This window comes from Solea solea, chromosome 11 (genome assembly GCF_958295425.1).
Source record: "Solea solea chromosome 11, fSolSol10.1, whole genome shotgun sequence".
Lineage (NCBI taxonomy): Eukaryota > Metazoa > Chordata > Actinopteri > Pleuronectiformes > Soleidae > Solea > Solea solea.
This window is the reverse complement of record NC_081144.1, coordinates 4,584,042-4,610,839: the sequence shown is the minus strand read 5'-3', so window position 1 is coordinate 4,610,839 and position 26,798 is coordinate 4,584,042. Positions and strand designations below refer to the sequence as shown.

General features: G+C 40.8%; 2 protein-coding genes across 12 annotated transcripts in view; both read left to right on the top strand.

The window, feature by feature from the left end:
* The first annotated feature begins 490 nt into the window (after positions 1-490).
* On the top strand, positions 491-21,713 carry LOC131468049 (MYND-type zinc finger-containing chromatin reader ZMYND8-like). 9 transcript variants are annotated; one of them, XR_009241667.1, is made up of 23 exons: positions 491-642; positions 735-973; positions 6,297-6,367; positions 6,789-6,952; positions 10,050-10,271; positions 11,687-11,800; positions 11,932-12,024; positions 12,587-12,674; positions 12,770-12,825; positions 12,913-12,990; positions 13,082-13,197; positions 13,324-13,799; positions 14,943-15,071; positions 15,182-15,337; positions 16,058-16,570; positions 17,169-17,684; positions 17,799-17,944; positions 18,050-18,130; positions 18,231-18,309; positions 18,779-19,018; positions 19,749-19,780; positions 19,880-19,990; positions 21,402-21,541. XR_009241667.1 is itself a non-coding variant. In XM_058641902.1 (21 exons), exons 2-21 carry the CDS (start codon positions 960-962, stop codon positions 21,578-21,580), a joined length of 3,453 nt encoding a protein of 1,150 aa, XP_058497885.1. In that variant the 5' UTR covers positions 492-642; positions 735-959; the 3' UTR covers positions 21,581-21,713. The 9 variants fall into 9 exon arrangements, 8 of the variants coding, with proteins under 8 accessions (XP_058497885.1, XP_058497880.1, XP_058497877.1 ...); XM_058641902.1 differs by lacking the exons at positions 19,749-19,780; positions 19,880-19,990 and having other exon boundaries at positions 492-642; positions 10,128-10,271; positions 21,402-21,713; XM_058641897.1 differs by lacking the exons at positions 19,749-19,780; positions 19,880-19,990 and having other exon boundaries at positions 492-642; positions 11,947-12,024; positions 21,402-21,713.
* Positions 21,714-22,979: 1,266 nt separating this feature from the next.
* si:ch73-181d5.4 (uncharacterized) overlaps positions 22,980-26,798 on the top strand; it is a 30,548-nt gene continuing 26,729 nt past the window's right edge. For 2 of the 3 annotated variants that reach the window (XM_058643863.1, XM_058643861.1), the window contains exons 1-5: positions 22,980-23,275; positions 24,331-24,377; positions 24,496-25,639; positions 25,758-25,983; positions 26,434-26,715. In XM_058643863.1, the coding sequence (XP_058499846.1) occupies positions 24,332-24,377; positions 24,496-25,639; positions 25,758-25,983; positions 26,434-26,715 (1,698 nt within the window). In that variant the 5' untranslated portion in view covers positions 22,980-23,275; position 24,331. Of the gene's footprint in view, positions 23,276-24,308; positions 24,378-24,495; positions 25,640-25,757; positions 25,984-26,433; positions 26,716-26,798 lie in introns of all 3 variants that reach the window. The other variant, XM_058643862.1, reaches the window with a different exon arrangement.

The following is a 26,798-nucleotide window of genomic DNA, read 5'->3' as shown; positions in this document are numbered from 1 at the left end:
TCTATCTATCTATCTACACAGTTATCCCATAAAAATATAGTTGTTTAATAAATACTTTGTACCTTTTCAACCTGTTTTTGTTTTGAACTCTAAATAAAAAAGTCACTGGATTTGATTTAAAATAGGTCCACATTTCCTTTACTTTTATAATGAAAGTACATGTTACCAAGACTGTGCCTCTTATTGTGTGTGTATGTAATAGTTTCTGCAAGGGCACAAAGAAACTTACTATAAACAGACTGAGGCAACACATTTTTTTTTTATCATAGAATTTCTTGATTATGAACCTCTGTATATACAGTATAACAATCATATTAATGTGTACAACACCAACATGGCATTAAAAAGAATGGTCACCTCCAGGCCTTCTCCTCACTTTCTAAATCTGCCTAATCATTTTGTTTTAGTGTTGAAGACAGGATTATGGAAGTAGTTCACAGCAGATTTTTCTCTGGAAACAGGGAGGGAGGAGTTTAGACAAAGGCCTACTCCACATAAAAAATGGAGGCTTGTGCGGGGAAGCCATGGTGTACTGCTCCTCACACTCTACATGCTGACACTTCCTCCTCTAAAACCTCCACACAAGAAAACCACCGCCGTTCTCTACACCTGGAAACTTCAGAACCTTGTTCTATGTGGTTTGTATGTCAACACTGCGCGCATCAACGGCGTTATTTGGTGTTTTTAGACGTGGTTCTGTGCTTATTTTTTCCTTCCCTGTCTCTGACACTCAGCAGTGCTGCCCCTGCCTGCACTGAACAAAGATAATTACTCAGGAAACATTTCGGCCAATCACGCGTCGCCTTCTACCCTGCCTGTGAGCGCGGCGGCCAATCAGGACCGCGCTAACATCACCGGGGCCTGATCGCCTTGCCTGAAGAGCGGAGCCTTCCTCGGCTGAAGGCTGAGAGTGTCCTCCATGTTTTATAAGTGTTGACATAACAGTGTGTCAGGCAGCCATGCATCCACAGAGGTAAGCTCTGTCTTTTTATTCCCATCTCAGCTCTATTCTAACAACATGGCTTCCTTCTTCTTGTTGTGGTAACTGTTAGTTTCTCATGATGAATGTTCACACCTTGAAATCAGTTTAGTGTGCAGCAGCAGCAGCAGCAGCAGGAGGAGGAGGAGGAGGAGGAGCTGGGGTTGGATTGGAGGCCTTACCAGGCCTCTAGTGTGTACTGCACCGTGCTGAAGAAGAAGAGGGGGGTGGTGGGGTGAGGGGGGGCCGGGTAACGACTCTCACCCTTGCTCTCTCCTCTGTGTCTCAGGGTCACATGGGTGCCCCAGACAACCATGCTGCCATACAGGAGGCAGAGTGGACCATGGCAAATCCTTTTCCTGTTTTTATAATGCAAAGTGGAGTTGGATTTAAAAATGGCACCCATGTCTCCTTTTATGCCGCAGCAGTCCTGCATTATAGCTTGGCAGAGGAAGAATGGGGGATGGGTGTGGGGGTGTGTGGGGGGTTACCCCTTTTGTAAGTACATTGGCTCTGTGCTGTTTCCTTGTGTGTCATGCCAGGCCATGGAGTATGTAAGGAGGCAACAGTATGTGCTTGTTGGAGGACTAGGAGTACAGGGCACGGCTGATAACTGGTGTCAGCCTGTTGATATTGACCTTTTTACATGTTAATTAATGTGATATTGTGAAATCTTGGCCCTAAATAATGGCAGAAACTGCTTGAGGCTGGACTTTGTACACTCCAAACTGGTCGGAGGACGACCTACTTGTAACTAACCTTTTGATCAACGTCTAATCCTCTCCAATTCTTGCAGTCTAACCTTTAAAACGAGTAAAACAAATATTGGCAGACGTGTTGCCTCTATTTAAGGCCCTGAGTGCACAGCAGTATGGTGAAACTGCCTCCTTCACTCTGCTCCTCAGGCAGTGGCCATTTTGTGTTCATGAGAGGCCGTGTAGGGAGAAATAGATCAGACAGCAGCACAGAGAAACAGCCGTTTAGTCCAGTAACTTTAAAAAAAAAAAAAAAGTATTCTGGTGCTGTGGCTTTTATACCCTTTTTGAACTCACACATAAGATACAAATCAGTTTTTATATATTATTGCATCATTGTGTATAAACCACAAAAAGACAAGTAACTTTGTTTCCCCCCTGTAGCACATTTTAAAGAAAAAACACTGTTCAAAATGGTTGATCAAAACCATGACATGCAGGGAAACTGCCTCAGCTCCACAGCAGTGTTGTGAAACAGCTTCCTCCACTCTGATCCTCACACAGTGGCCATTTTGTGCACACGAGAGGCCGTCTTGGGAGAAACTGAGGCTTCACTTGCAGATCACACAGCAGCACAGACACACAACCTCTCACCCTGTTTGCTTCTTAGCGTTGTTTTCTATTGTGTATTTTGCTGCTTTTCCCTGGCAGAGAAGTGGCAGACACAAAATGTAGATCCAAAATAAAACAAGCTAAGGCAGGGCATGTTTGTTTGTACGGCACATTTTTAAAAAAAGAGGGGGGGGGGAGCAGCCCAGTCACTATTACATAAGAGAAAAATGCACTTAAAAGCTTAATAATGTAATTGAAAATAGCTGATAAAAGTCACAACGTGTAGGAAAGCTGTTTCATTAAGTCCGAAAGCAAAATAAGAGCTGCGTGTTGTTTCTCTTCAGCACTCTCACCAGGGAAAACAAGGATTTTTTTTCTTCTCCCTGTGGCTTGGAGTGCTTATTCTACATGTCAGCCAGAAAATGGTAACGCTACTATCTGTGCTTCATCTTACACCAGATCACTCCTGTTTGTAAAACTGAAACCAGAAGTGATCCTCTATTCAAAGTGCATGACTCACTGTGCTGAAATGAGTGCGCAACATAAATGTTTCATTGATAGTTGGGAGACGTCGGCGTGTAACGTCGTAGAGTTGAGAACAAATCCTCTGGGCCTGCGTTTTTAGCATCTGTGTGTTGTCTGTAAACAGGAAGGCAGTGGTTTGAAATGCACAGGCAGTGAGTAATGCACTGTAACCACTTATGTTTAATCTGTACAAAGGCCTTTTTCTGAACCTCTTCTGGTTCATACTTTAATAATCAAGAGGTGCCAGCTCAAGCAGAGGAAACTACCATGTGTATTGCAGTAGGAAATGTCTGCATTGCAGCAAAAGTGCATTTTTAAAAGGACAAGGGGAGCCTGCACACTGTGTGATCAGTGTGGCTTAGCATAGCCGACCAATAACATTCCACCCCGTTGGCCCTCCAGCCAATTGCAGCTGCAGTTGAGGTTAAAGATTGACAATCAGACGGAGAGCAGCAGCAGGGAGAACAAGGGCCTTCTGGAAAATTCCACAGCCATCTTTGATTCAGCCTGTACAGCCTCGTATAAAAATCCAGGTCAAATCCCATCTTTTATACCACATTTTCACCACATACTGCATAATCTTCATTTTGGTGTGGTTGAAATCATTTCAAGAAGGCAGGAAACGTGTGTTGTCCTTGCAAGCTGTGTTAGTTTGGTTGATTTCATGAAAAGCAAAAGGTAATTATTAGCATTTATGCATTTATGCACACGTAGTTGTTGGTCCAGTGGGCGCATGGTGCCTTTTCCACAAAGCCTATTAATCTCAAAGAGGATCTGTGTCGCATTGTTTTTCTAATTAGTGGGATTCCAGTTCCTGTGTAAAGCTGTTTATACTGAAAACCTCTGCTATGTTTCCAGGTTCATCAAGATATTTCTCTGTTTCATTTGTAAGAAAAATCACAGTGTGTCCTCTGTGCATAGAGGATACCATTGCTCATATACGAGTGTGGTCTCCCTCGCTCTTCAAAATGAAATCTAATTATTCTATGACAGCAGTATTCACAGAGAAGGAGGGAAGCCAAGATCGAAGACATGTTTATAAAAAAAGAAAGGAGGAAAAAAAAAAGGAAAGAAGGGAGAGCGAGTGCTTCTCCCTGTGCTGGACTTCCCCATGTCTCCCTCTCTTTATTCCTCTAGTCCTCTGCATGTTTTGTCTGGACACAGTTGTGTTTTTATTTATTTTTTTAACATTTTGACAATTCTCCACTCTCTCTCCTGGTCCTCCTGCATGGATGTGCCAGTGCCTGAGCCTTGGAGTGGGGGATGGGGAGAGGGGGGAGGGGAGCGAGCTGTGGCCTCCATTTTCTGTGACGAGAGAACCCTGCTCGTCTCTCACAGGAGTGGAATCTGAAAGGCACTGACTCAGTGTTGTTTCCGTTTTGTCCATCAGGTACCACTTGCAGAGGGGGGAATACTGTCAGTGTTTTTCTCAAACCCGGGTCTCTCTGGAATGTTTCACAGAATCTGCTGTGGATTTTATTTGCCTAACTCCTTGTGTGATGATGGATCATAGCTCCTGATCTGAGAAATGCCCTTTGGATCAGCAGACTTTTTCACTGCCGGCCATCCTGTCTTCCTGGTAGTTTGCAGCAGTGTCTTGTCATTGGTATTAAGTGTGTGGATATGTAATATAAGCTTGTGGGACTGTGTGGTTCAGCAGCTCTAGGCTGCCTGATGATGGCGAAGGTTCCTTTTTCTTTTTTCCTCTTCAGGGCTGTGGTACACGTAGCAGAGTGACTTGGCTAGTGTTAAGTTATTTTCATGTGGGCCTCGTTTGTTCGCTCAGTCCTGAACAGGAAGGCCCCGGAGGATGGGTGTGTGTGTGTGTGTGTGTGTGTGTGTGTGAGTGTGTTTGTGAGAGAGAGAGACTGTTGGCAGGCTGAAACGAGATACCCATGTGCCATGTTTTCAAGAAACGGCTTAACCCATGTGTGTCCTTCTTTCTGACTACACAAGTCATGGAGCATATTCCTTTTGGCTTTCAGTTCGAGGGGGTTGTCTGTGACAATGTTTTTTTTTTAATTAAGTTAATTAGAAAAGGCTTTATGGTCGTGAGTTACAGTTTTGGCTTGGTAATCATTAATCAGTCTTAAATCTCTGGGGAGTGAAACAAACCTTTACTCATTAAGGGACTAAAGGAGTGAAGGCTTAGCAGCTGATGTAGCTGATGGTGTTTGGTTGGTCACGTTTGATTCACTAAAGTGTTCAGGATATCTATGTTCACTGTCACATGCATATCAGTGCTGACATTTGATCAACTCTATAAGCGCGGAGGAGGGGACATGAAGGACATTCCTTAACTTTCATAAGAGGAAGGGGAGGAAAAAAAAAATAGCTTATCCAACAAATGTGGTTGACCTTTGGGTTGTAGCCTGTAAAGCCATCATCCTCGATGGAACCCAGAGCGGCAGGCAAAGCTGTGAGCTGGTCAAGTGTGTGACCTGTCAGGGGTCTTTGGGAGGGTTCTCTGCTCAGGGCTCGAGAATAAAGGCTACATCTTTGGAACAAGGCCCTCTGTCGCTCTAACAAAGGAGGAGCCAAGCATTCAAAGCCCTTCATTTATTGCTTGATCCTCTTCTTTTCCGGTTCCTTCTTCCCCGCAGAGGAGATGAGATCAGTCCTGGAGACCTGAGAATGAGGCTTTCCCAGTGCTAGGTGTGTTGGAAGGATTGGATTCTTAGCATCTGTAGTGATCAGTAAAAAAGAGGCCTGTATATTGGGCTATTGAGAATCACTAGATTATTTAATATAGATTCTAAGTGTGTAAAATCCTCATTTCATGATTAAAGATGAGATAAACAAGATTTTAATCCGTGGAGCTTCTGAAATATGTTCGCGATGAATGTTTAGGCCGCCTACATTTAGACAGAAAGTGTTTTGATGCTTATTAGGTGGATCTCTTGCTAATGGTCGCCAAGAATGGGCCCAATTCCTTTGGGTGTGCATCGCTGTAGTTACTGAAGGGACTTCGTTAATCATCATGAGACCCTCTATCTACAATAGCGAGGACCAATTCTATCTGACTGTCTTGTTAGCACAGAGCCAAGATCAGGAACTAGTTGGACTGAAATCTTCCAGCCGCAGTGTCTGGAGGTGCAGGGTAATGTCAGCTAAACGGCCCTATGTGTTGTTGTGAATATCAACTTGTGCTTCGCTGAGAGCAGTGTTGCCATGGTGATTGTTCCCATCCTCTCTCTTGGAACATAAAGAACATATTCAGACTCGTTTTGTCACCGATAGTATGGAAAGGATGTGAACTTGGTTGCATAGTGTCAGATGTGCAGAAATCCAGGGGAAAATAGTAACAATGGAAACCTGCAGAGTCCCAGTTGACAGACCCACTGGGACCTCGGTGCACGAGGTGGTGCTCCACTTGTTTACTGTTAGGCTGCTGTTGTGGTCTCTGGTTTGTGTATACCACTTCTGACTTTGTGTTTGCCTCTCTTTGTGTTCCGTGTGCTCCCCTCTTGTTCACTGCTCTGCAGTCTGGCTGAGGAGGAGGTGAAGACGGAGTCGGATGTGGTAGAGGGGATGGATGCAGCTCTGCGGTCCAAAGGTAAGTCTCTAAGGCCAAATGCCTTGCGTTAAGAGGTCAGATGTCTGAGGCAACTCCATTTCATAGAGGTTATTTATTGCAAGTTTCAGTGTAAAGCGTTTTCTTAGTCTCTTCGGGCTACAAAGTAATCAATAATGCCTATTAATCTTTTGCTGTGTTTGGGGTCTAGTTAGTTTGAAGTTATGAGGAGTTCTTCTAATAATGTAATGTAATGTTGCACCTTCAGTAATTGTTTTTAGATCAGTACTCTCGGATAATTAAATTGCATTGAATTTGTCTTCACTTTGTTTTTCAAAATGCTCTTATTATGTGGAATAATATCACTGATTGATCAAAATTATCGGCAAAGCAGTCCAATCTTTTTTTAATCCTTTTATGCTTGTTTGATGTGTTGGATTTTGAATCGTCTTTCTGCCTCCAGTCCCTGATCCACCAGGGTCAGCGGAACGATCAGTGGCACCACAGAAAAGAAAGGTGTCAAGTCCCACCCATTCCTCCAATGGGCACTCTCCCTCAGACACCTCGCCCAGCCCTCTGAAGAAAAAGAAGAAGCCTGGGGCCGTCAACAGTAACAACAAAGACCAGGTAGAGGGTTTCATTTGAGATTCTGGTATGTTCTCAGAAACTGTGGCAGTATGGTAATGGGAAGGGTGAATATCAGTGGCGTGCTTACTGCGAGTGGAGGTCTGTCCCCCCCACACCCTCAGGTGGAGTTGGCAAAGTAGGTGGCTTCAAAAAAAGTCTGAAAGGAAAAGAACAAGTTTGAACAAGTAGTTCATCAGCACTGGCAACCCACGCAACGGAGTGGGTGTGAATTTTTGAAAGGGGAAAAAAAATACTTATGCAGTAAGAAAATTGCAGAGTGGGGTTATGATGCCATTGATGGTCAGACAACTAGTTTTGTTGGCGATTCTACGTAACGGGTTTTAACTAGGTGAGCAGGGCTAAGAGAAGGTTGTTTTTTTTTATATCAAACTCAGCCTGGAGGCTTGCACACACTGCAGCGACAGAAGAAAAAAGCATGCTGCCACATTGCCTGTGAGAACATGCTGTTGCCAATTGTGATTATGACTGCAGTATACAGTCTTGTACTTGACTACATGGTGTGATGAATGCATGGTCCAGTCAAATACACCACCTATTTTAGTATTTATGTGAAATAGAGTCACTATTTTATGTTTACAAGACATTAAAAAGCCAGTAGTACATGGAAACATGTTGTTATGACTGACATTAATTTCTCAAAGTCAGACTAACACCCAGATAATGTGATCGGGGGAGTCGTACTGCTTCTGCCTGTGTCAGACCATTGTCAGAATCAAACTGGCCTTGGAGCTCATGTGCCACAGAAGGAGATGCACTTAATTCAATACACTGATTCCCCACTAGTACTTGTATACTGGGACCACTGTTAAATGAAGCTACAGTTTAATCTTGACTGATCTGTGCATGGAAAAGTACTGACGTGTGCTCTGGTGTTTTTTGACTGACAAGGAATTATGTAGATTTTCGAAGTAGATAAACCTGGCATGATATCAAAACTATTGGAGCCTGTTTGACATCAGCACAGTTTATTCTGCCTTGTTGGATTATATGGTATAACGAATGATAGATGACTTTTTACCAGCACGATTGCAGAGAATGTAGAAATGAGTTAAGCTGCATTTCCACCAAGCATTACAGTACCGTGCAGTTCAGCTTGCTATGGTATGGTTAAGAATGGTAAACCCAGATCTAGCTATGTAACTTTCGTGACATGATAGCAGCCAGACAGACTGTGGCCTGTCAATAAATGCAACACGTGACTCGGTGTACACTGCTGCAGGCTGACATTTTTACTTAACGCAATCATCCTTGAAACCTCTGTCATTATGCAAAGGATATTTAAAAATACCTCATTTTGTGGTTCAGAGGTTACGATTCTCTGACCAGTCAATGGTTTGCCGTGTGTCCCTTTATGTGCATCTGTTGTTTTTGGAACCCAACTAAAGTGTTCCAAAAAGTGGGATGGTAGGAATCGGTTGTTTTGGTGCCCCTCACATCTTTTGATAATCAGAATTCAAATATTCATGTAATGTACCTGAATTAGCCCAACTGTACTGCTTGGTGGAATCTTGGGTTGGCGATGATGGCCAAAGGTTTATCAAGATAACCACGATTGAATATCAATCGTCACAATAATTATCTGATGATTATAGATTCTTGCCCCTGAGGGAAAGTTGTAGAAACCAGTTAATTGTGTTTTTTAAAGCTGCGTTGGATTGTAAATACGGTCAAACATTTTTATACATTTCTGTTGGAGAAAATCATGCTGTGATGTGATAATTATTGTTATTGAATTATTGCTAAGTTGGGTGCTTATCAGAATGCCATACATTGTGTTTACTCTGAGATAAAAGACAAGCCACACTTCCATCCTAAAAACCTGTTGGGTTAGTTTGCAGTTGAAACTGTCACATGATAGTTTCAGGATATGTCTACATAGTTTTCTATAGTACACAACAAAGCTGACACACCCCTGAGTAGTATCATTGAAATGTCGAGGTTCTCAAACTGTTTATACCAAGTACCACCATTATTGCCAGTGTTTGAGTCCTCTCACAGCTCCACCTCAATGCAGTCAATTTGAATACAGCTGTGATTTCCTGTTAGTTTTATGAATATTATTTGAATAAGACAATCTGTGAACATGGCAGCTTTTCAATGTTGTCTACATTTTATAACATCCCTCAAAGGCCATGTATCACGATACTCGTTTAACCACCCTAAATCTGAAATAGACAGGAAAGTAAAATTTAGCAGGTTCTGTCCATTTTTTTCACGCCATGTGATGGATGGTCACGTCTCCATTTCAAGTGAAGTTCTTTCACTGAAGCCTAAATTGATAACATTGTGCGACTAGCAAAAGTTTTCAAAATCGTTAAACTGTTGAAAACAAAGCAGCATTGCACTGCTTGGGACAAGAAGTATTTATTTGTGGAGACTGTTGTTTCAGTGACTGATAAGTTTGAAGGACACAGCGTGAAGTAAGACCTTGAAAGGTGCCCAAATTTCACAGAGCTGCTCATTTTAAACCTAATCTATTTTGGCACAGTGCTGATCATGAAACATGAAACACGCCGCGTGAGTGCACAAGGTATATGAGAGATGACTGTTGGAAATGGCACTAACAATACAAGATTGTTTGCACACGTACTGAATTAAAACATGACTTCAAATATTTACAGGAGAGGAATTTTGTTAAAGTTAAAAAGTAATTCAAAACAAATCTGTGACCTACTTGTGGTGAAAATCCTGAGGTGTGCCAAACATGTTAGACCCCAAAGAAGACAGTTAAAGTTGGTTTACTAAAATGGCCTAACTTTGAGGTGAAATGAAACTGATCTTTCATTCATTCTGACAAACTTTTCTTATAGATTAGTTTCATTCTTCTTGGACTTTGGCTTAAAACAAATTGTACTTAATGGCCAGAATATATCGTTGCATTACATTACAGTGATACTGACAAGGGGTGTACAGTGTTGTGTACTGTATTTGATTGGATTAATTTCGTTTTAGTACCTGTGTTGCTTACCCTGCTTACCCTAAACCTACTGCTGCTTGTTTCTGTTGCACTGCACCTTTTTGTGTTCCTGCGTGTTTTTTTGAAACCTGCCCCTTGTTTCTCTTGCCTGCATTTCAGTCAGAGCTAAGACATGGTCCCTTTTACTATATGAAGCAGCCAGCACTCACCACAGACCCTGTTGATGTTGTACCGCAGGACGGCAGGAATGACTTCTACTGCTGGCTGTGCCACCGCGAGGGCCAGGTGCTCTGCTGTGAGCTCTGCCCCAGGGTGTACCACGCCAAGTGCCTCAAACTACCAGCCGAGCCCGAGGGCGACTGGTTCTGTCCAGAGTGTGAGGTATCTTGCTGAAGACGTGTAGCTGTGTGGATGCATAATCAAATGATTGTGGGACTCGTGGCACAATCTCGCTTGCTTTAGTTCACAAAAGTGGTGTCAGAACAAATCAGTGAAATCAACATCCTCTCCAGTTCCTTCATAATCACATGATCTGACACCACTGCAAGCGTAACGCATAGCTCACACTAGAAGTTTTAAGATTAATGTAGAGATGTTCCAATACTGATATTTGTACGGGAAATTGGACGTTGGCAAATTTCTGCACCGGCATTAACCGATATTGCAACTTTTAAGCCTATTAGTTCCACCTAGATTACAATAATGTGACATTATTTGACGAAATGTCTTCTTTGACTCTCTCAAACTGCTGCTGACATCTACAGTTTTGGATTAGCCTTAGCTGGAGCTAGCTAGCATGACATTGATTTGGCGGTATTTGTATGTTATGCCGTTTTAACATTTAACTTCCTAGTTTGTCAATCTGGAATGACCATTACATATATTTGTGATGTCATTTTGACTAATATGAATTGCAGTTGTAGATATCTGCAACGTCATTCTTACAAGTCACTTTTGCCATTCATGTGAATGGGGTTTGTCATAGATATCTCTAATTTCACTTTCACTATGTCTAGTCACAATTCAAGTTTGCGATATCTACTACCTTATTCTGACTATATGAAACTTAATTCAAGATATTTAAAAAGGACAATGTAGATATCTTCAATTGAGGATAATTAAAGATATCTTGAACTTGAATTGTGACTAGTCATAATGACGTAAACTGGAATTGTAGATATCTATAATGACAAACCCCATACACATGAATAGTAAATATCTGAATTGCAAATATTTGTAACTATAGACTGACAAGTAAGGATGATGTTGCAAATATCAGTATTGAATATCCTGTCTACTGATTAAATGTTAAAACCGCTTACCATGGTATTTCACATTGGAAAGCTTGTAAGTAGAACGACATGTACTGTAGTTATGTTAATTGTCAAACTAGATAAATAAGTCATTTAATTTTAAAGCATTTTACCTATGCTAGGCCAAACATGGGCTAGTAGCATTACAATGGCTGTTAGCATTTTTCTATGCCCTGGTATTGGGTCAGAACCAGAAATTGGTAGATGCGTAGGTTTTAAAAATTAAAAACGGTATTGGAACATCTCTAGATTAAAGCTTTATATTCTTTACATTTTGAAAGATTAACTGAGCACGTCTTTTAATCAGCACAATTTTGAGCATCTAGCATTTGTGGGCGCTAAATCAAAACTTTACAAAAGCTAAGTTGTAAAGTACTAATTTCTATGTTTGGTTATTTTTTGCTTGATTATTTTATTTTTTATTAATTATTTTTGTTATTTTCATTGCATTTTCAATAATGTCACAAATTAATTTTATTGCAGAAAATAACAGTTGCTGAATGCATTGAAACCCAGAGCAAGGCAATGACAATGCTGACAATAGACCAACTGTCCTACTTGCTCAAGTTTGCACTCCAAAAGATTAAACAGCCTGGGGTAAGATCCAGTTAATGTTAGTTTAATGTGTGTGAAATATATCAAGGAATATCTACATTCCAGCTAATGTATAATGTATTTTATTCTTTTATTTGTTTTTATTGTTTTAAATTTTTGTTCGAACTGAGCAGACTGAGCCTTTTCAGAAGCCTGTGGCTCTGGAACAGCACCCAGATTATGCTGAATATATCTTCCACCCCATGGACCTAAGTACTTTAGAGAAGGTAATAACATTTACTTAATTTTCCTTGCATTGAAATGGTAAAAAAAAACCCGCTTAAAGTGCGTATAAAGCGAATGCAGAGTTTCTCCTCTTCCCACATTATAGGTGTTAGAAAATAGTCACAGCTGTGGATTAGAGAGGTATTGAGTAAAGACTGGAAACCGCTTCTGTCCAGTATTTTTTAGGTGTGTCTAAAATATGGCCCAATGATGCGCTGGAGCCAAAGTTAGCCAAAGTCTTACCTCGATGCAAAAACACACAGAAACGCTCTGTTACTAAGGATGAGAAAATGAAGTGGAGAAGAAGAAGAACACAAAGAACAGCAGATTCCTTCTGTGAGACTAGTATGACCGTTTCGGATTGGAGAATGTTGCTGAATTTTACACGATTTAAAACCAAATTTAACAAAACAGTTAGCGAGTTTGGTTAGAGACACATTTTCCTGTGGCTTGACAAAATCAAAGACATTTGTTATGGCTTTACACGGACTTTAAGCGAGCAAAACAAATCAAATGTATCTACAGATGAATGAATTGTCATTTAATTGTATTACTTTTTCATAGAATGTAAAAAAGAAAATGTATGGCTGCACCGAAGCCTTTCTCGCTGACATGAAATGGATTTTGCACAACTGCATCATCTATAATGGAGGTGGGCCATTTTAACATTAATCACCAAACAACATTTGTATTTTAAAGAATGAAATAAGTCAACATGTGATTTATTTGTTTCTTTTTTAATTCCAGGCAATCACAAACTAACAGCAACTGCAAAAGTGATTGTCAAGATTTGTGAACATGAGGTAAAGAAGCTTTTCTAATTTTGATGAGCAAAATGTTTCTCTATATCTTTATATATTGACTGACTGACTTTGAAATTGTGTTTTTAGATGAATGAGATCGAGGTGTGTCCAGAGTGCTACCTGTCTTCATGCCAAAAAAGGGACAACTGGTTCTGTGAGCCATGTGTAGGTTTGCCTTATCTTAAAGGTCATTGAATACCTTGGTTCATATCATAGATCTGTGAAATACAGCGTTGTTGTTTTTTGTTCCCAACAGAGTCAACCTCATCCTCTGGTCTGGGCCAAGCTAAAAGGCTTTCCTTTCTGGCCAGCAAAAGCACTTAGAGAAAAGGATGGACAGGTAGATGCACGCTTCTTCGGTCAACATGACAGGTAAGATTAAAGTTTGAGCACTACCAAAGAAATTATCACATTTTTTGACAAAATATGAACCAAGATTTGTCTCCAGCTGTTGCAGTTTCTCTTTTTCATTGTACCTTTTGCTGTGGTTTCCCACAGGGCATGGGTCCCCATCAACAACTGCTACCTCATGTCCAAAGAGATCCCTTTCTCTGTGAAGAAGACGAAAAGCATCTTCAACAGTGCCATGCAGGAGATGGAGGTCTACGTGGAAAACATTCGCAAGAAATTTGGCGTCTTCAACTACGCACCCTTCCGCACTCCTTACACACCCAACAACCAACTACAGATGCTTGTGGACCCCTCCAACCCCAGTGCTGGGACAGTGAAGACAGAAAAATCAGATAAACTGCGACTAAATTTTGACATAACCGCATCTCCTAAGATGGTCCTCGGCAAAAGTTCCACACCGAGTGGAATGAGTCGGAGGGTCTCTATGACGGACATGCCTCGCTCCCCAATGAGCACCAACTCTTCGGTTCACACAGGGTCTGATGGGGAGCAGGACATGGAAAAGCCCAGCAGAATTCCTGCTTTCCACTATAGCACTGGAGAGGAATCAATGGATTGTTCTGGTAAATAAATAGCAGAGTGGAACTTTTAGACTTTATTTTTCATTGAATAAGTCTCAGTATGTTAACATGATTTTTGATGTAAATTAATTATTTTTAGTCAGACTAAAACCAAACTTTTGGAGATAATGCAGTTAGGAATCAAATTACTATTGCTTTTATATATTTAACTGGACCCAAACTGACCTAGGTGCTCTGCACAATCTCAGAGCAGGAACTGCCCGGGGCTTTGAACTTGAAATAATTTGAAAAGGCTGGTACATAAAGGAAGAACATCCAGTCCAGTGCATTTCTGCATAAGGAATTTAATATTTTGAAGTTAATGGATGGAGAAAGGATGCAGTATGGCGCTGTCGGCTAAAGTTGTTTTGGTCTATGATGTAACACGTATTACAACACCCAATACTACCATGTTTAAAGGGGTCATATCGCCACCTAGCATAGAGTCAGACACACCAACTGTTATACTGTGACACAACAGCAGTCCTATTTAATGACATAGTTGAGCTATGGTTGTACTCGATTTCTGGGTCTGAGTGTCGGGAAAAGGTGATCGTTTTGCTATCCAGTCTGTAAATGTACTTAGTTTTATAGCATCATCAGCTCCAGCTTCTTTCAGTATAAAAAAAAAGCACCAAACAGTACATTGATAGAGAATAGATGATGAACATAGTGGAACATTTACACACAAGAACTAGTTTAGGAGCATCTGCTTTTCAGCAACTCGGGACCGGCATTTTTGAGCAAGAGTAATAACCATGTTAAAAAAAAATTTCGAGCAACATTTGGGAAAACAATGCCTCACCTCTCTAACCTAACCTTTTAACCGCTTCTCTCTTTTTGGTGTATTTCTGTGGTAGCATAAGGATAAGGCCATAGTCGCCATATTTCTCACAGTAGTTGGTAGAAGGCAACGTTGGAGCGTAAAGAGAGTATATATCAGCTGGACAGTATTGTTTGGCAATAAGCCCATTGTATCTATATAAAAGGTGATAAGTCAGTATGGTGTTGTGTTCATCTGCTTTGAAATATCAGTTGTTCCAGGTATGAAGTCTACAGCTCATTTTGAATCTTTTACTGACGTGTAAATGGAAAGTGACCATGGTTGGGGTTTTTCTTTTTTTGCCCCTTTTTTTTGATTTACAGCATCTCCTTTGTCTGGAAAGATGGGTCCAGCAGGCAGTGTAACGGGTAGCCCAAAACCCTCAAACCCTGGTCTGGTTCCCAAGCAAGAGAGGACCACCAGCACAGGCGGCATTCTCAATCTCAACTTGGGTAAGTCGCAACAACAGAAATGTACTGTATTAAATGGTGTCTTCATCATTGTTATGATGAGGAGCAATACTGAGAATACAAGAAATCACACTGAAACCTGTGCATTTCAGATCGAGTGAAAGCTGAAATGGATCTTAAGGAGCTGAGTGAGACTGTGCAGCAACAACATCAGCAACAACAAGGAGTGTCGGCGACGACCCTCCCTACTCCAAAGAGACAGATCAGGAGCCTGGACAAGACGATTGAAAGCTGCAAGGCTCAGCTCGGTATGAAGCATTACATTACATGTCATTTAGCAGACACTTTTATCCAAAGCGACTTACAATAAGTGCATTTCAACATTTGGGTACAAACAAGAGCTAGAAGTAAGCCAAACTAGTGCTAGTCATAAGTACGATGTAAGTGCTTGCCTTTTTTTTTTCCGTCGTTGTCTTAGTCAAGGTAGAGTCGAAACGACCTGGACCCATTTTTTTGGACTGTGTTTTTGCGATATTTCATCTTTTTAATGTAGCTATTAAAAGTCTTTTTCCAGTCATCTAAAGCAGTGGTCCCAAAGTTTTGGCCCAGGGGCCAAATGTGGCCCTCCAATCGATTTCATGTGGCCCTCCAAACAATATCAAGTTGTAACAAGTCCTTTCTGTATAGTTTTTTTTTATTGTGAATTTTTAATATTTAATTTAATATTGTTTCATATATTGTTTTATATTTTGAAATTATCCAATCCAACTTTATTTGTAAAGCACTTTACAAATAAACACAGTGGACAAAAGTGCTGTACAGAATAGTTCTGTTTGAGGTTCTAATGACCATTTACGAGAATCATTTTGATTATTAATACAATCAGTTATACATTTTCCTGTGTTTTTTTTCTGGTTGTGATTATCTTTGATTGCATTTTTCAAGTTTTGATGAATGATGTGGAATTTATCCAAAGCATGTGATATCTTACCCTTATAAATGGATAAAGTGTATGTTTCTCCTCACAGGTATAGATGAAATTTCTGAAGATGTGTATAAAGGTGTGGATCACAGTGACTCTGAAGACTCTGAGAAATCTGACTCGAGTGACAGCGAGTATCTCAGCGATGACGATCACAAGCCAAAGAGCTCTGCCCAGGACGACAAAGACAAAGTGGAGAGAAAGAGGCCTAAATCGAACACGGACAGAGAGAATAAAGAGGGAGTAACGGGGACGGGGGATAAAACCACCCTTGAACCCCTGCTCAAAGAGAAACAGGGTAGCAATGGGCCGGACAGGGACGTCCAGGACAAGCCCAGAACACCCCAGCCTCAGCCCCTCACTGAGAAGCCCAAAGCCCCAGAGGAGGGTAAAGCGGCTGCTGCCACATCAGCAACTGACCAAGACTCTGATTCTGAAAGAGAGTTGGTGATTGACCTGGGCGATGAACATGGAGGTCGGGACTTGAAGAGGGCAAGGAGAGATGCGGGGACGTCTGCTGCCAAACCTCTCAAAGACACTCATGCTGTCAAGGCCGAAGGTGAGACCGCTGATTGTGATCATGACATGTGATCATGACATGTGATCATGACATGTGATCATGACATGTGATCATGACATGTGATCATGACATGTGATCATGACATGTGATCCCTCTGGCTGGACAGAGGGATCACATGTCATGAGCATGTCAGGAGCATGTCACATTGTTAAGCAGAGGCTGACGATGCGGAGAACAACATTCTTTCTGATATCAGAGGGGTTTCGCAATTCCTGTAACTCAGAAAGTTGCGTAAGGGAGGGGCGGGGAGAGGAGAGGAGTCTACTGTTAGTTATTACACACTTGACCTTAAAGTAATACAGTAATTACAGAGTATTGAAATTATTCACAGACCAGTGTGAGCTTTCAGCAATAAAGGTTGTATTTTTTTAGCACAATATGATCAAATATTCATTTCAGAGTCTTCAGTTTGACACATTGGCAACAATTTTAAATTCCCCCCCAAAAATCCTGTTCCTTGAGCACAAACTTATAATATTATTATTATTATTATTATTATTATTATTATTATTAGCATTAGCCTTTTTTAGGCTGTACGTCCCATGTTTCTTAAGAAACAATATGTTTTTCTGCCCAGGTAAACAGCCTTCGTCTGGCGCTGCAGCAGCAGCAGCAGCAGCAGCACTACCACGCGAAGTTGCCTCCAGCCTGAAAGACGCCTTGCAACCTGCCATCACGGCTGCCCTCAGCCTTGTGTCCACTGCAGCTTCTGGTCTGTCCAGTGCTGCCACGACGACGACCTCCACCACCACCACCACGGGAACCACCAGTGTTCCCTCTTCTGCCTCCAGCTCAGTCTCTGCAACGTCTCCGGTGCCTGCAGCTGTAAAGAAACAGCGCCCTCTACTGCCCAAAGAGGCAACTCAGGCCGTGCAGCGAGCAGTGGTTTGGAATCCCACCAAGTTTCCCACGTCCTCTCAGAAGTGGCAAATGGAGAAGGTGCAGAAGCAGCAGCAGCAGCAGCAGCAGCCTGGGGAGCAGTCAGCAGTGCAAACACCGAGTCAGGGGCCAACACGGAGTCCACAGCAGCTGCAATCACAACAGCAGAATTCCAATACCAGTAGCCGCTATCAGACCAGACAAGCAGCCAAGGGTACATCCATGAGCATTATCAATCACCTGAGCACTCAACTTGCATGAATGACATGAAATGTCAATTAAAAGATGTGTAAATTGTTCCTTTTCCCCACCTTTTTATTCCTTTTAGTGCAACAAAAAGACCCGTCACCAAATTCATCCTCATCCACAGCTGCTCCGGTCACATCTGGAAGCTCCTCGTCTTTCACAGGAGACGTACAGATCCCCACAGTCTCGGCTGATGTGGCCGCAGATATAGCAAAGTACACAAATAAAGTAAGTTAAGCTAAGATTCTTATTGTCACCTTAAACCTTGTCCTAATACATTGATGATGCCCTAAGGAGTGGAAGAAAAAGTGTAATAAGCATATTTTTCTGCAGATTATGGATACTATTAAAGGGACAATGACTGAAATCTACAACGACCTTTCCAAAAGCACGTCGGGAAACACAATTGCAGAGGTACATGTTGGCATACACACGGGTTCTGAGTCATTTACCATAATACTTGTGCTGGATGTAAGGGATTATAATCAGTCGGTGTATTTTTTTTTGGTCACAGATTCGACGGTTAAGGATAGAAATTGAAAAGCTCCAGTGGCTGCATCAACAAGAGTTGTCAGAGATGAAGCACAATCTAGGTGAGTCGAAGGCCTTTCCATACATTTCACAGAGAGGTGCTTACACATTCCACTCACACACACACACACACACACACACACACTTCTGTTGTTCCATTTATACTAATGTCAAGATGTGCACATTTTGGCAAGACAGGTCAAAAACATGCAATGTGAGGATAAGGTAAATTGGACACTCTAAATTAAGGTGTGATTGTGAGCGTGGGTAGTTATTTGTTTCATCAAAACCTCACGCTGGATCCAAATGTAGCACTACTGGACCCTGGCTTGCCATGAATTCGTAACTGATACCATATTCCATTCCAATGTATTATCCTACCTGGAGCATATACAGTTGATGCTTGTGGTCTACACTATTACAATTTTAGGCTGCACGAATTAAGGTCCACGTGTACCATTTCAGCCATGATGCCATGGCATTTGTTTTGAATGTTTGAATGTATTTCCACTTTTTCCGACTTTGTCACAGAACTGACGATGGCGGAGATGCGGCAGAGTCTGGAGCAGGAGCGAGAGCGGCTGGTGACGGAGGTGAAGAAGCAGATGGAGATGGAGAAGCAGCAGGCGGTGGACGAGACCAAAAAGAAACAGTGGTGCGCCAACTGCAGGAAGGAGGCCATCTTCTACTGCTGCTGGAACACCAGTTACTGCGACTACCCCTGCCAGCAGGCCCACTGGCCAGAGCATATGAAGTCCTGCACACAGTCAGGTAATAAAGACACATGCAGAATGCACCAGTAGTTACCATAATACAGTCTCTATACATGGGTGCAAGTTCACTCCTTGCGTTGCCTGAGGTATTATTCTGTTGTTGTTTTGTTAGTCACTGTGATGTCCCAGGTTTCTGTAACTGTGATTTCTGATATACATAGCTGTGCTGATATTCAGTACAACGGCACGACGTCGAGTGTGACATTGCTTTTATGCAACAGTTCTAACGCTATTTAACAGTCAAAAATTAGAAGCTACAACAGTTTATTTATTTAACCATTTGTACGACTCTGCCACCCAAAAAAAAAGCTCCGCAACTGGACCGACTTGACTGTTGCCTTGCAACTCACACAATTAGCTTATCCTGCACACTACACAGGTTATGTCCAATACTTTGATTCATGTACGGTGCTTAACTTAAATGTATTAGACCACCACTCAGTAAGGTTTATGCCACAGTTGCTCTAAATTAATAGCATTTGTAATGATCAAAATCATTTTTATTTATTTTTATGTTTCTGTAATGTTTATACATCAGTATGTAGAAGCTCTTTAACCGAAATTATATTTTTAATGCTAAAATATAATTATTAGGGTTAAAATAGTAAATGGTAAAGCACATTATTATTTCTTGATTAAGATGTCAAATTATAGTTATCAACCACTAAAAATTAGTTGTAGTGGTTGAATGTTATGCTTGATTAATTTGTTGATTAATGTCTTCTCAGAGAAGCCCAGTGAGCCGCCTGGGTATAAAAAGGTGAATTCAATTTGTCATTTGCCAAATGAATAACAATAACGTTTTTAGTTTTTTTGAAAGATTTCTAAAATATTTATGTTTTTCTTGTTTTTATGACAGGTGGTCTAATAAATGTGTTAAGCACTGTACATTTATTTTATATGTTTCCCCTCATTTGTTCAACTGGAGAGAAAAAAAGTGAGAGTTGCGCTGGCGGTTTGTATGAATCTGGTGAGTTAAACAGCTTGATCTGACGCTTCACTGCTCCCTCATTTCTGCTCTCAGTAGATGGTCTCCAGTCTCTTTTTAACGAACTTTCAGGTCTGCAAGACAGAACACCATTTTTAGTTTAGGCTACTTTTTAAGAGGTCATGCTTATATGCTCACTCACTCTACCATGATCTCCCTCGTGGATGTCACATAAGCACAGCTGCCCCTTCTCCTCCTGATGACTATTCATAGTTTAGTTCAAGTGTTATTTCTGTAGTAGGTTAATGGTGCCTGACACCCTGTAATTATTGTTATGAACACATATGAAAGATAATAATACTACATTTAAAGGTCCCAGTGCTGTTGTATCCAGTATCAGCCTCTCGTCCTGTCAAATGACATGCTCACAACTGGTCAGAACTAACTAACTGTTGTATGATAAGTACAGCCACTGGATGGTAGATTTTAAAGTTAGATTTGACTTTGTGTTGTTGTTGTTTTAATGCATAAAGAAGAGGCAGACAAAACATTGCACACTGTAGTTCATTTCAAATAAGTTTGGGAGAATAAACTTGACTCTTGGATGCGTATGAAGGATTATGAACATATGCAGAAAAATCAATCCTTGAAGACTACTTTACTTTAATTGTGCTTTCTTGCATGGTTGCCATGGGAAAACGTGACACAAGTTAATTAAAGGACTTAAAAAAATTAACACAACTAGCAGAGAGGTAAATAATATTTACATTTATGAATGTTTCTCCAGCATAATCAGCTGAGGGGCTGGCCCGGGAAAATAAACTGTTTATTGCCGCTCCCTTTCCACTCCCACAGTATGACTCTATATTTTAATGTTCACAATAGCATTTTAAGGGCTCCCAACACGCTGGATATGTGTGAATAAAAAGCAAATCAGGAGTCATTCTCATGTGTATGGGCCCTTAAAAAAAGAGTTTGTACCAATTTTATTCAATGGGCGGATTTAATTCTGCATCAAACACGACTGTAAATGCTCCTTTCTTCAGAAATCCCTTGCTCCATTTGATTTAATAAAAGAAAATGGAAGTAAATACATGTGATTGATTGTTTTATTTATTATATATTTATTATGGATCTTTTGTCAAACGCTGTCTTTTAACATACTGTGTATATACACGGAGTGTGTATAGTAGGTTATTGTCTTGTCAAAGAGAGAATTAACATGAGATCATCCCAATACAATCTGTCCATGATCACCAGAACCTCAACCCCCCCTTAAACTAGAGCACTCATTTCTTCAGCGGTCAATAGGATTTATCCATTCTGTACTAATTTTAAGTTTTTATAGATAGTTTTGTAGATCGAACCATACCCTGTTCTCCATCTTTTAGGAATAAGAGACATTTGTGTCCAGTCCACGTTCTTACTTTTTGTTTCACTTTGTGTCTTCCAGCTTCAGGTTCACAACAGGAGCCGGAGGCCGAGTCCAACTCGGACCCTTATATCAAATCATCAGGTCACTCTCCTGCCACACAGTCCCTGCCCTCAGCCGCAGGATCCATATCAGACAAAAGCAACTCTCCCACATACACGGACAAGAGTAAAGACAGTGCTGCTGTGACTGTGACCTAACCGCTACGCTACAGAAACTCTGGCAGATTTTTTTTTGAAGCTTGTGGATCAAACATTCTGCGTCGTCAAATTTGGTGCTTAAAGGCCTGGATCTCTGTGACAAAAAAAACAAACAACCATCCCCCCCCCCCCCCCCCCCCCATTCTGGTATGTACATCTATGTGGCTGACGTTTTTGGTTTCCATAAGTCTGTGTCCAGGTGGATTCATCACGTGAAAGTAGTCTGTGTTGAGAAATAAAAATGTGAGTCTGTATGTTTTCATATTGTAGTTCTGTGTTACAACTCTTTCACCATTTTGTTACTAGTCTGAGAAGATTATATCACCTCCCCCCCACGGAATATTTGCTCCACTATTACCTTCAATGCTGCTTTTTAAGTACTTCATGGCAGTTTCCTTCTCTATATTACAAGATGACAACATTTAAAAAAAATAAATAAAAAAAATAGCCCTTAGTAGTTGATACTCATTCATCGGTGTCATCCAAAGGTATTTTGAGTAACACAAGTTTCACCTTTACTTTACAATCCTGTCCTTTTTAATATCAGTGGTGACATTTTTGGTTCATACCAGTTTTGTATTGTTGCTCCTCATTGTATAGGCCTCCATTAAACAAAAAAAAATGTGATTTATAAAAAAAAACTAAAACATGTAAACTGTACAAAGGTTTTGTAAGAAGATAATGGAACAATATTTATAGTGTTATATGTTTTATAGTATGTTTAACACAATCACATTTCTATGTGTCTAAAAAAAAAGGTTATTTGAAAGTAAATTACTTAATATGAATGTCGGCACTGAGCAAAAAAAGTCTCTGTTTAACCGGTTATCCAAAGCTGATGTAAAATCCTGGTCAGACTGCATCTAAAAAACTGGGTAGGTATAAATAGAAACTGCATTTTGGCTGGATATCATTTCCTGTGAGCATGTTCATTTTGAGCCCGTGTCTCGTACTTGTTTACATATTGTACATACAATATATGGACTTGTGAAGCAAAAAAAATAAAAATGCTCTGATCAGTGTGGCGTTACTTGTCTTAATTTTGTCCTCCAAAGTGGTGAGAAATCAAGACTTTCACAGTGAACACACATAATTCACCATGACCACAGCAATCAACCAAGTCAAAAGATAACTGATCAACTTTAGATGTGGATGAATTAGCAGGAAACCATACTATAACTATTTAGAGAGGGCATTTAAAATAAAGCAAAAATATATGTAAACATAGTACAAGCTGGAATTTATTCAGTTTGTGAAAAACATTTTTATATTGCTTTTATGTTATTATCGAGCATGTTCCAAACTTGTGTCAAAGCACATCGCTTTAAATTTAAATTCACTTTGATCATTTTTTGAGTGGTCGAGCCAAATCCAACGGGCTATAGTAGTAGCTCGACCGCACATTGTTTTATTTATGCTTATGGCAGGATTTAATAATACATATATGTTTATAATAATAATATAATTATTATTATTGTATAATATTGTTATATTCTTCTTCTTAATATTAGTATTATTACTACATTAAAAACTCGTAACATGTACCCAAACTGTGACCCCACGACGGTACTTCGAGCCTGTGACAACGTCTCGCGAGCTTACGTGTGACCACAGCTGAGAAAATGGATGGCTTCGCTAGCCACCTAGCCGAGAGAATCGAGACCTAAGTGGAATATCATCGTTAATACATTAAAGGTATGTTTTCTTTCCCCCCTTCGCCGTGTCCTTGTATACTTGTGCAACATGTAAGTCTTGTGTATTTGATGACTCTCATTTTCCCCAGCGAATTGCTTTTGTTGTTTGTAGGTCGTGTATCAGCTAACCGTTAGCCAAGCTAGCAGCTGAGAACAATATTGCTGCGTTTAGAAACACGATTCCTCTTTACTCGCTACAGAAAATACCACAACGAAATCTTATTAAACAGGGCGTTTACACACGACTGGGTTCTAGTAGTAAAAGAAGTAAGACGTTTTCTTTAGTTTCTGTTTCACTACTGAGTGTCAGTATAGTTTTTAGTGTGTTGCAAAGACCTTGTGGGGAAGCTCACAGTTTCCTAATCTCTGTTGGCCCACATGTCGTTCACCAGACACACCAGTCGTACAGCTACTTGGTTAAATTTTAATGATTTTATCATCATATTTATTTGGGAAGCAACTTGTAACTTCAGCTCACAATTGTCTTTTCACAATATTAGTGAAGCCGAAAGAAGAGGAATAAGTTATATGTAAATACAGGCGTTTAGGTCCTGTTTATTATTTTATAATGTATCGAATGTGTAATGATATTTTATTAGGTTTTTATGTGAATAGTGTTGCTCGTTTCCTAAAACAGTAATAAAGCACATGTGTACAACGTCAAATGTGAATAAACACACACACACACACACACTTATTTACCAGGCTACGTTTTTGTAGAAACTAAATAAAAACAAAATCTAATGTTTGGTAGACAACCTTAAAAGTCTTGACAGGCACAGGGACTGCAATTAACTACGACTAAATGTCTAATGTAAAAAAGATCAAAGTCAAAACCAGCGGAAACTAAATTTCAAACTCCGAAAGCTTTAATAGTAGTGTATTTTCAAAACAACTTAAAATTGAATATATTGGCAAGTGCCCACACTGACAACAGTTTAACTGTTTGTCATTGATATAAACAAGGAGACTGCATCCAGCATGCCAAGACCTAGCATTCATGGAATCTTGACATATTCTCTGTGTTTTAACAGTATTGTTGTCTGTGGATTTCAGTATGGACCCACTGGAAAATAACAGCATCCCAGGTGATACATATACAGGTAACAGGGATATTTTCTATGACTAAATCGTAGCAGTTGACATACATATAAAATATATGCTTGTTCTCTTTATGTCAATCCTGTATGTTTCTGTTTTTTTGGGGGGATTTTTTCACAGAGGAACAGCAAAACCCGACAGAAGAGGCAGATTTGAGTGTGAGGCCTACCCTTTCACAGGTCAAAAAGTCCTGGGGCTTTAGGCGGACAACCATCGCCAGAAGAGAGTTCATGGAAGAAGTAGGGGACCTAACAATAAGCCCTCCACCTCTACGGAGAGGCAGAAGTCGTCAAACCAAGCAGACACCCCAGACCACTGCAGAGACCCACACCACTCCGAAAGCTACATGCTCAACAAAGAGTGTTATAGATGACCTTGAATGGTCATCTCCTTCCTCACCTGCATCAGAAGAAAGTAAGCCAGCATCAGAAGCTTCTGCAGGAAACAGCCTTGACCCAAGCTTATGGCAGGATTTTGGATCTGCTTTCCACACTGCCTTCTCACTGCTTGGTGGGAATGAGGGCTTGTCACTGGACATGCCAGACACACTGACAGTCCCAGACTTTTTGGAAGCTACTAATGCCACTGAGGCCCAAGCTCAGCAGGCTATAGATGAAACCGAAGAGCCTGATCATTTAGAATCATCGGATGATATGGAAATCTCACAGCCGATTGCCCCTGAAAATGTGGCAGTGGGAAGTGATGATGTGGTGTTGATTTCCAGTCAAGAAGAGGACAGTGATGAAATGACTCTGATACAGATGAAGGAGCAGCTGCTATCTAATAGCAGACAGGGGGCCACAAAGGCGAAAGGTGGGAGAGGTGGAAGAGGGAAAGCCAGAGGAAGGGGTAGAGGCAGAGGAAGAGGTAGGGGAAGAGGGAGAGGGAGAGGGAGAGGCAGAGCGAAGGGTAGGGCAGTGGAGATTCAGCCAAGCATTGCAGATGATATGAGTGATGATGAGGTGATGTTTGTTGATGCATCTGAGCAGCCACAGCATCAACACAGTCCCACTGAAATAGAGATATCATATGATCACTGTGATAAGACTCCAAGTCCTTCACAGCAATCAAACTCAGACTGTATAATCATAGAACCTGGCTTAGACCATGATACTGATGTAACTTCTGGTCAGTATGATGACGCACCGGAGGAGGATGAAGTGAAAGACGATAACAATACTGGAGATTGTTCAAGCTTATTGGACAGTGAGGGTTTTGACCTCAATGCTCTGTACTGCATCTGCCGACAAAAACGCAATAAAAGGTAGATCCTCAATTTTAGTAACAAAACCTGTTTGACTGAACTGCCTTTTAGGTGGTTTGTAACCTCAGCCATCTGTTTGTTTCACTTCCTTACAATTGTTGTTTGCCGCCTCTTTTAGGTTCATGGTCTGCTGTGACACTTGCCAGGAGTGGTTTCATGGCGACTGCATCGGTATCAGTGAGACACAGGGCCGGGAAATGACGATGCAAGGGCGAGAATATACCTGCCCCCCCTGCACAACCAAGAACCAACTTCAATCTGAGCCCGAGCCTGAGCTTAGCTTTCCAGAGTGTGTAACACTATGTCCCTCAGGAGATGAAAGGGATGAACAGCAAGCCATCAAGGTTAAACTTTAATTTGGACTGCCAATGATCTCCAGATCACTCACTATCACAAAAATAAAAAAGAAGTATTTAAAAATAGCATTATATTTGTAACTGTAGTTCATTATTTAGGTGGAATATATTTCTCTCACATGTGACAGGAACTATATAATAAGTCAGTCCAGTATATGTGTAACTTATTTTAATAAAAATCAAAAAATGTTGATTAGTGTTTTCCAACCCCAAACTTTCCTATATGGAACAAAGGAACCAGAAAATATTGACTTTTAAAAAGAAAAATCCTAGAATAAAATTCAGATTACTCAATCAGATTAATCAGTTATCAAACTCCTTAGCAATTAATATAGTAATTGATTGATTCATTGTTGCAGCCTTATGCAATCAGTAGTCAGTTGTTGATTTGCATGAAGGAAGTCTTTTCTCAGGGTCTAAATGAGAATTTGTTTTCAGGAGGCTGTGGTGGATGAGCAGCAGCAGAAGGAGAAAGAGGAGGACGAAGAGGCTTCTGTGATGAGGCCTGAAATAAAATCTGAGATGAAAACGGAAAGCTCTCTTCCTCTATGCATTGGACCCGACTGTTTGAAACAACCCTTACCAGAGTCAGTTTACTGTGGTACTGACTGCATCCTTCAGCATGCTGCCTTCACTATGAAGACGCTCTCTGTCCCAAAGGTGCCCAAGTCCAGAGGACAAGCACAGAAAAAAGCTGCCCCCGCCAAAACCACTGCAAAGGTAAGACATTTAAACATGTAGGCAGAGAAATTGAGATATATATTTAAAGCTGCAGTGTCTAACTTTTGATTTTTGTTATTGAT

Coding starts and splice junctions, on each gene's coding strand:
- LOC131468049 (XM_058641894.1), top strand. Junction 12,826..12,912: donor TCAAGATTTGTGAACATGAG/GTAAAGAAGCTT, acceptor TTGTGTTTTTAG/ATGAATGAGATCGAGGTGTG. Junction 13,198..13,323: donor TTCTTCGGTCAACATGACAG/GTAAGATTAAAG, acceptor GGTTTCCCACAG/GGCATGGGTCCCCATCAACA.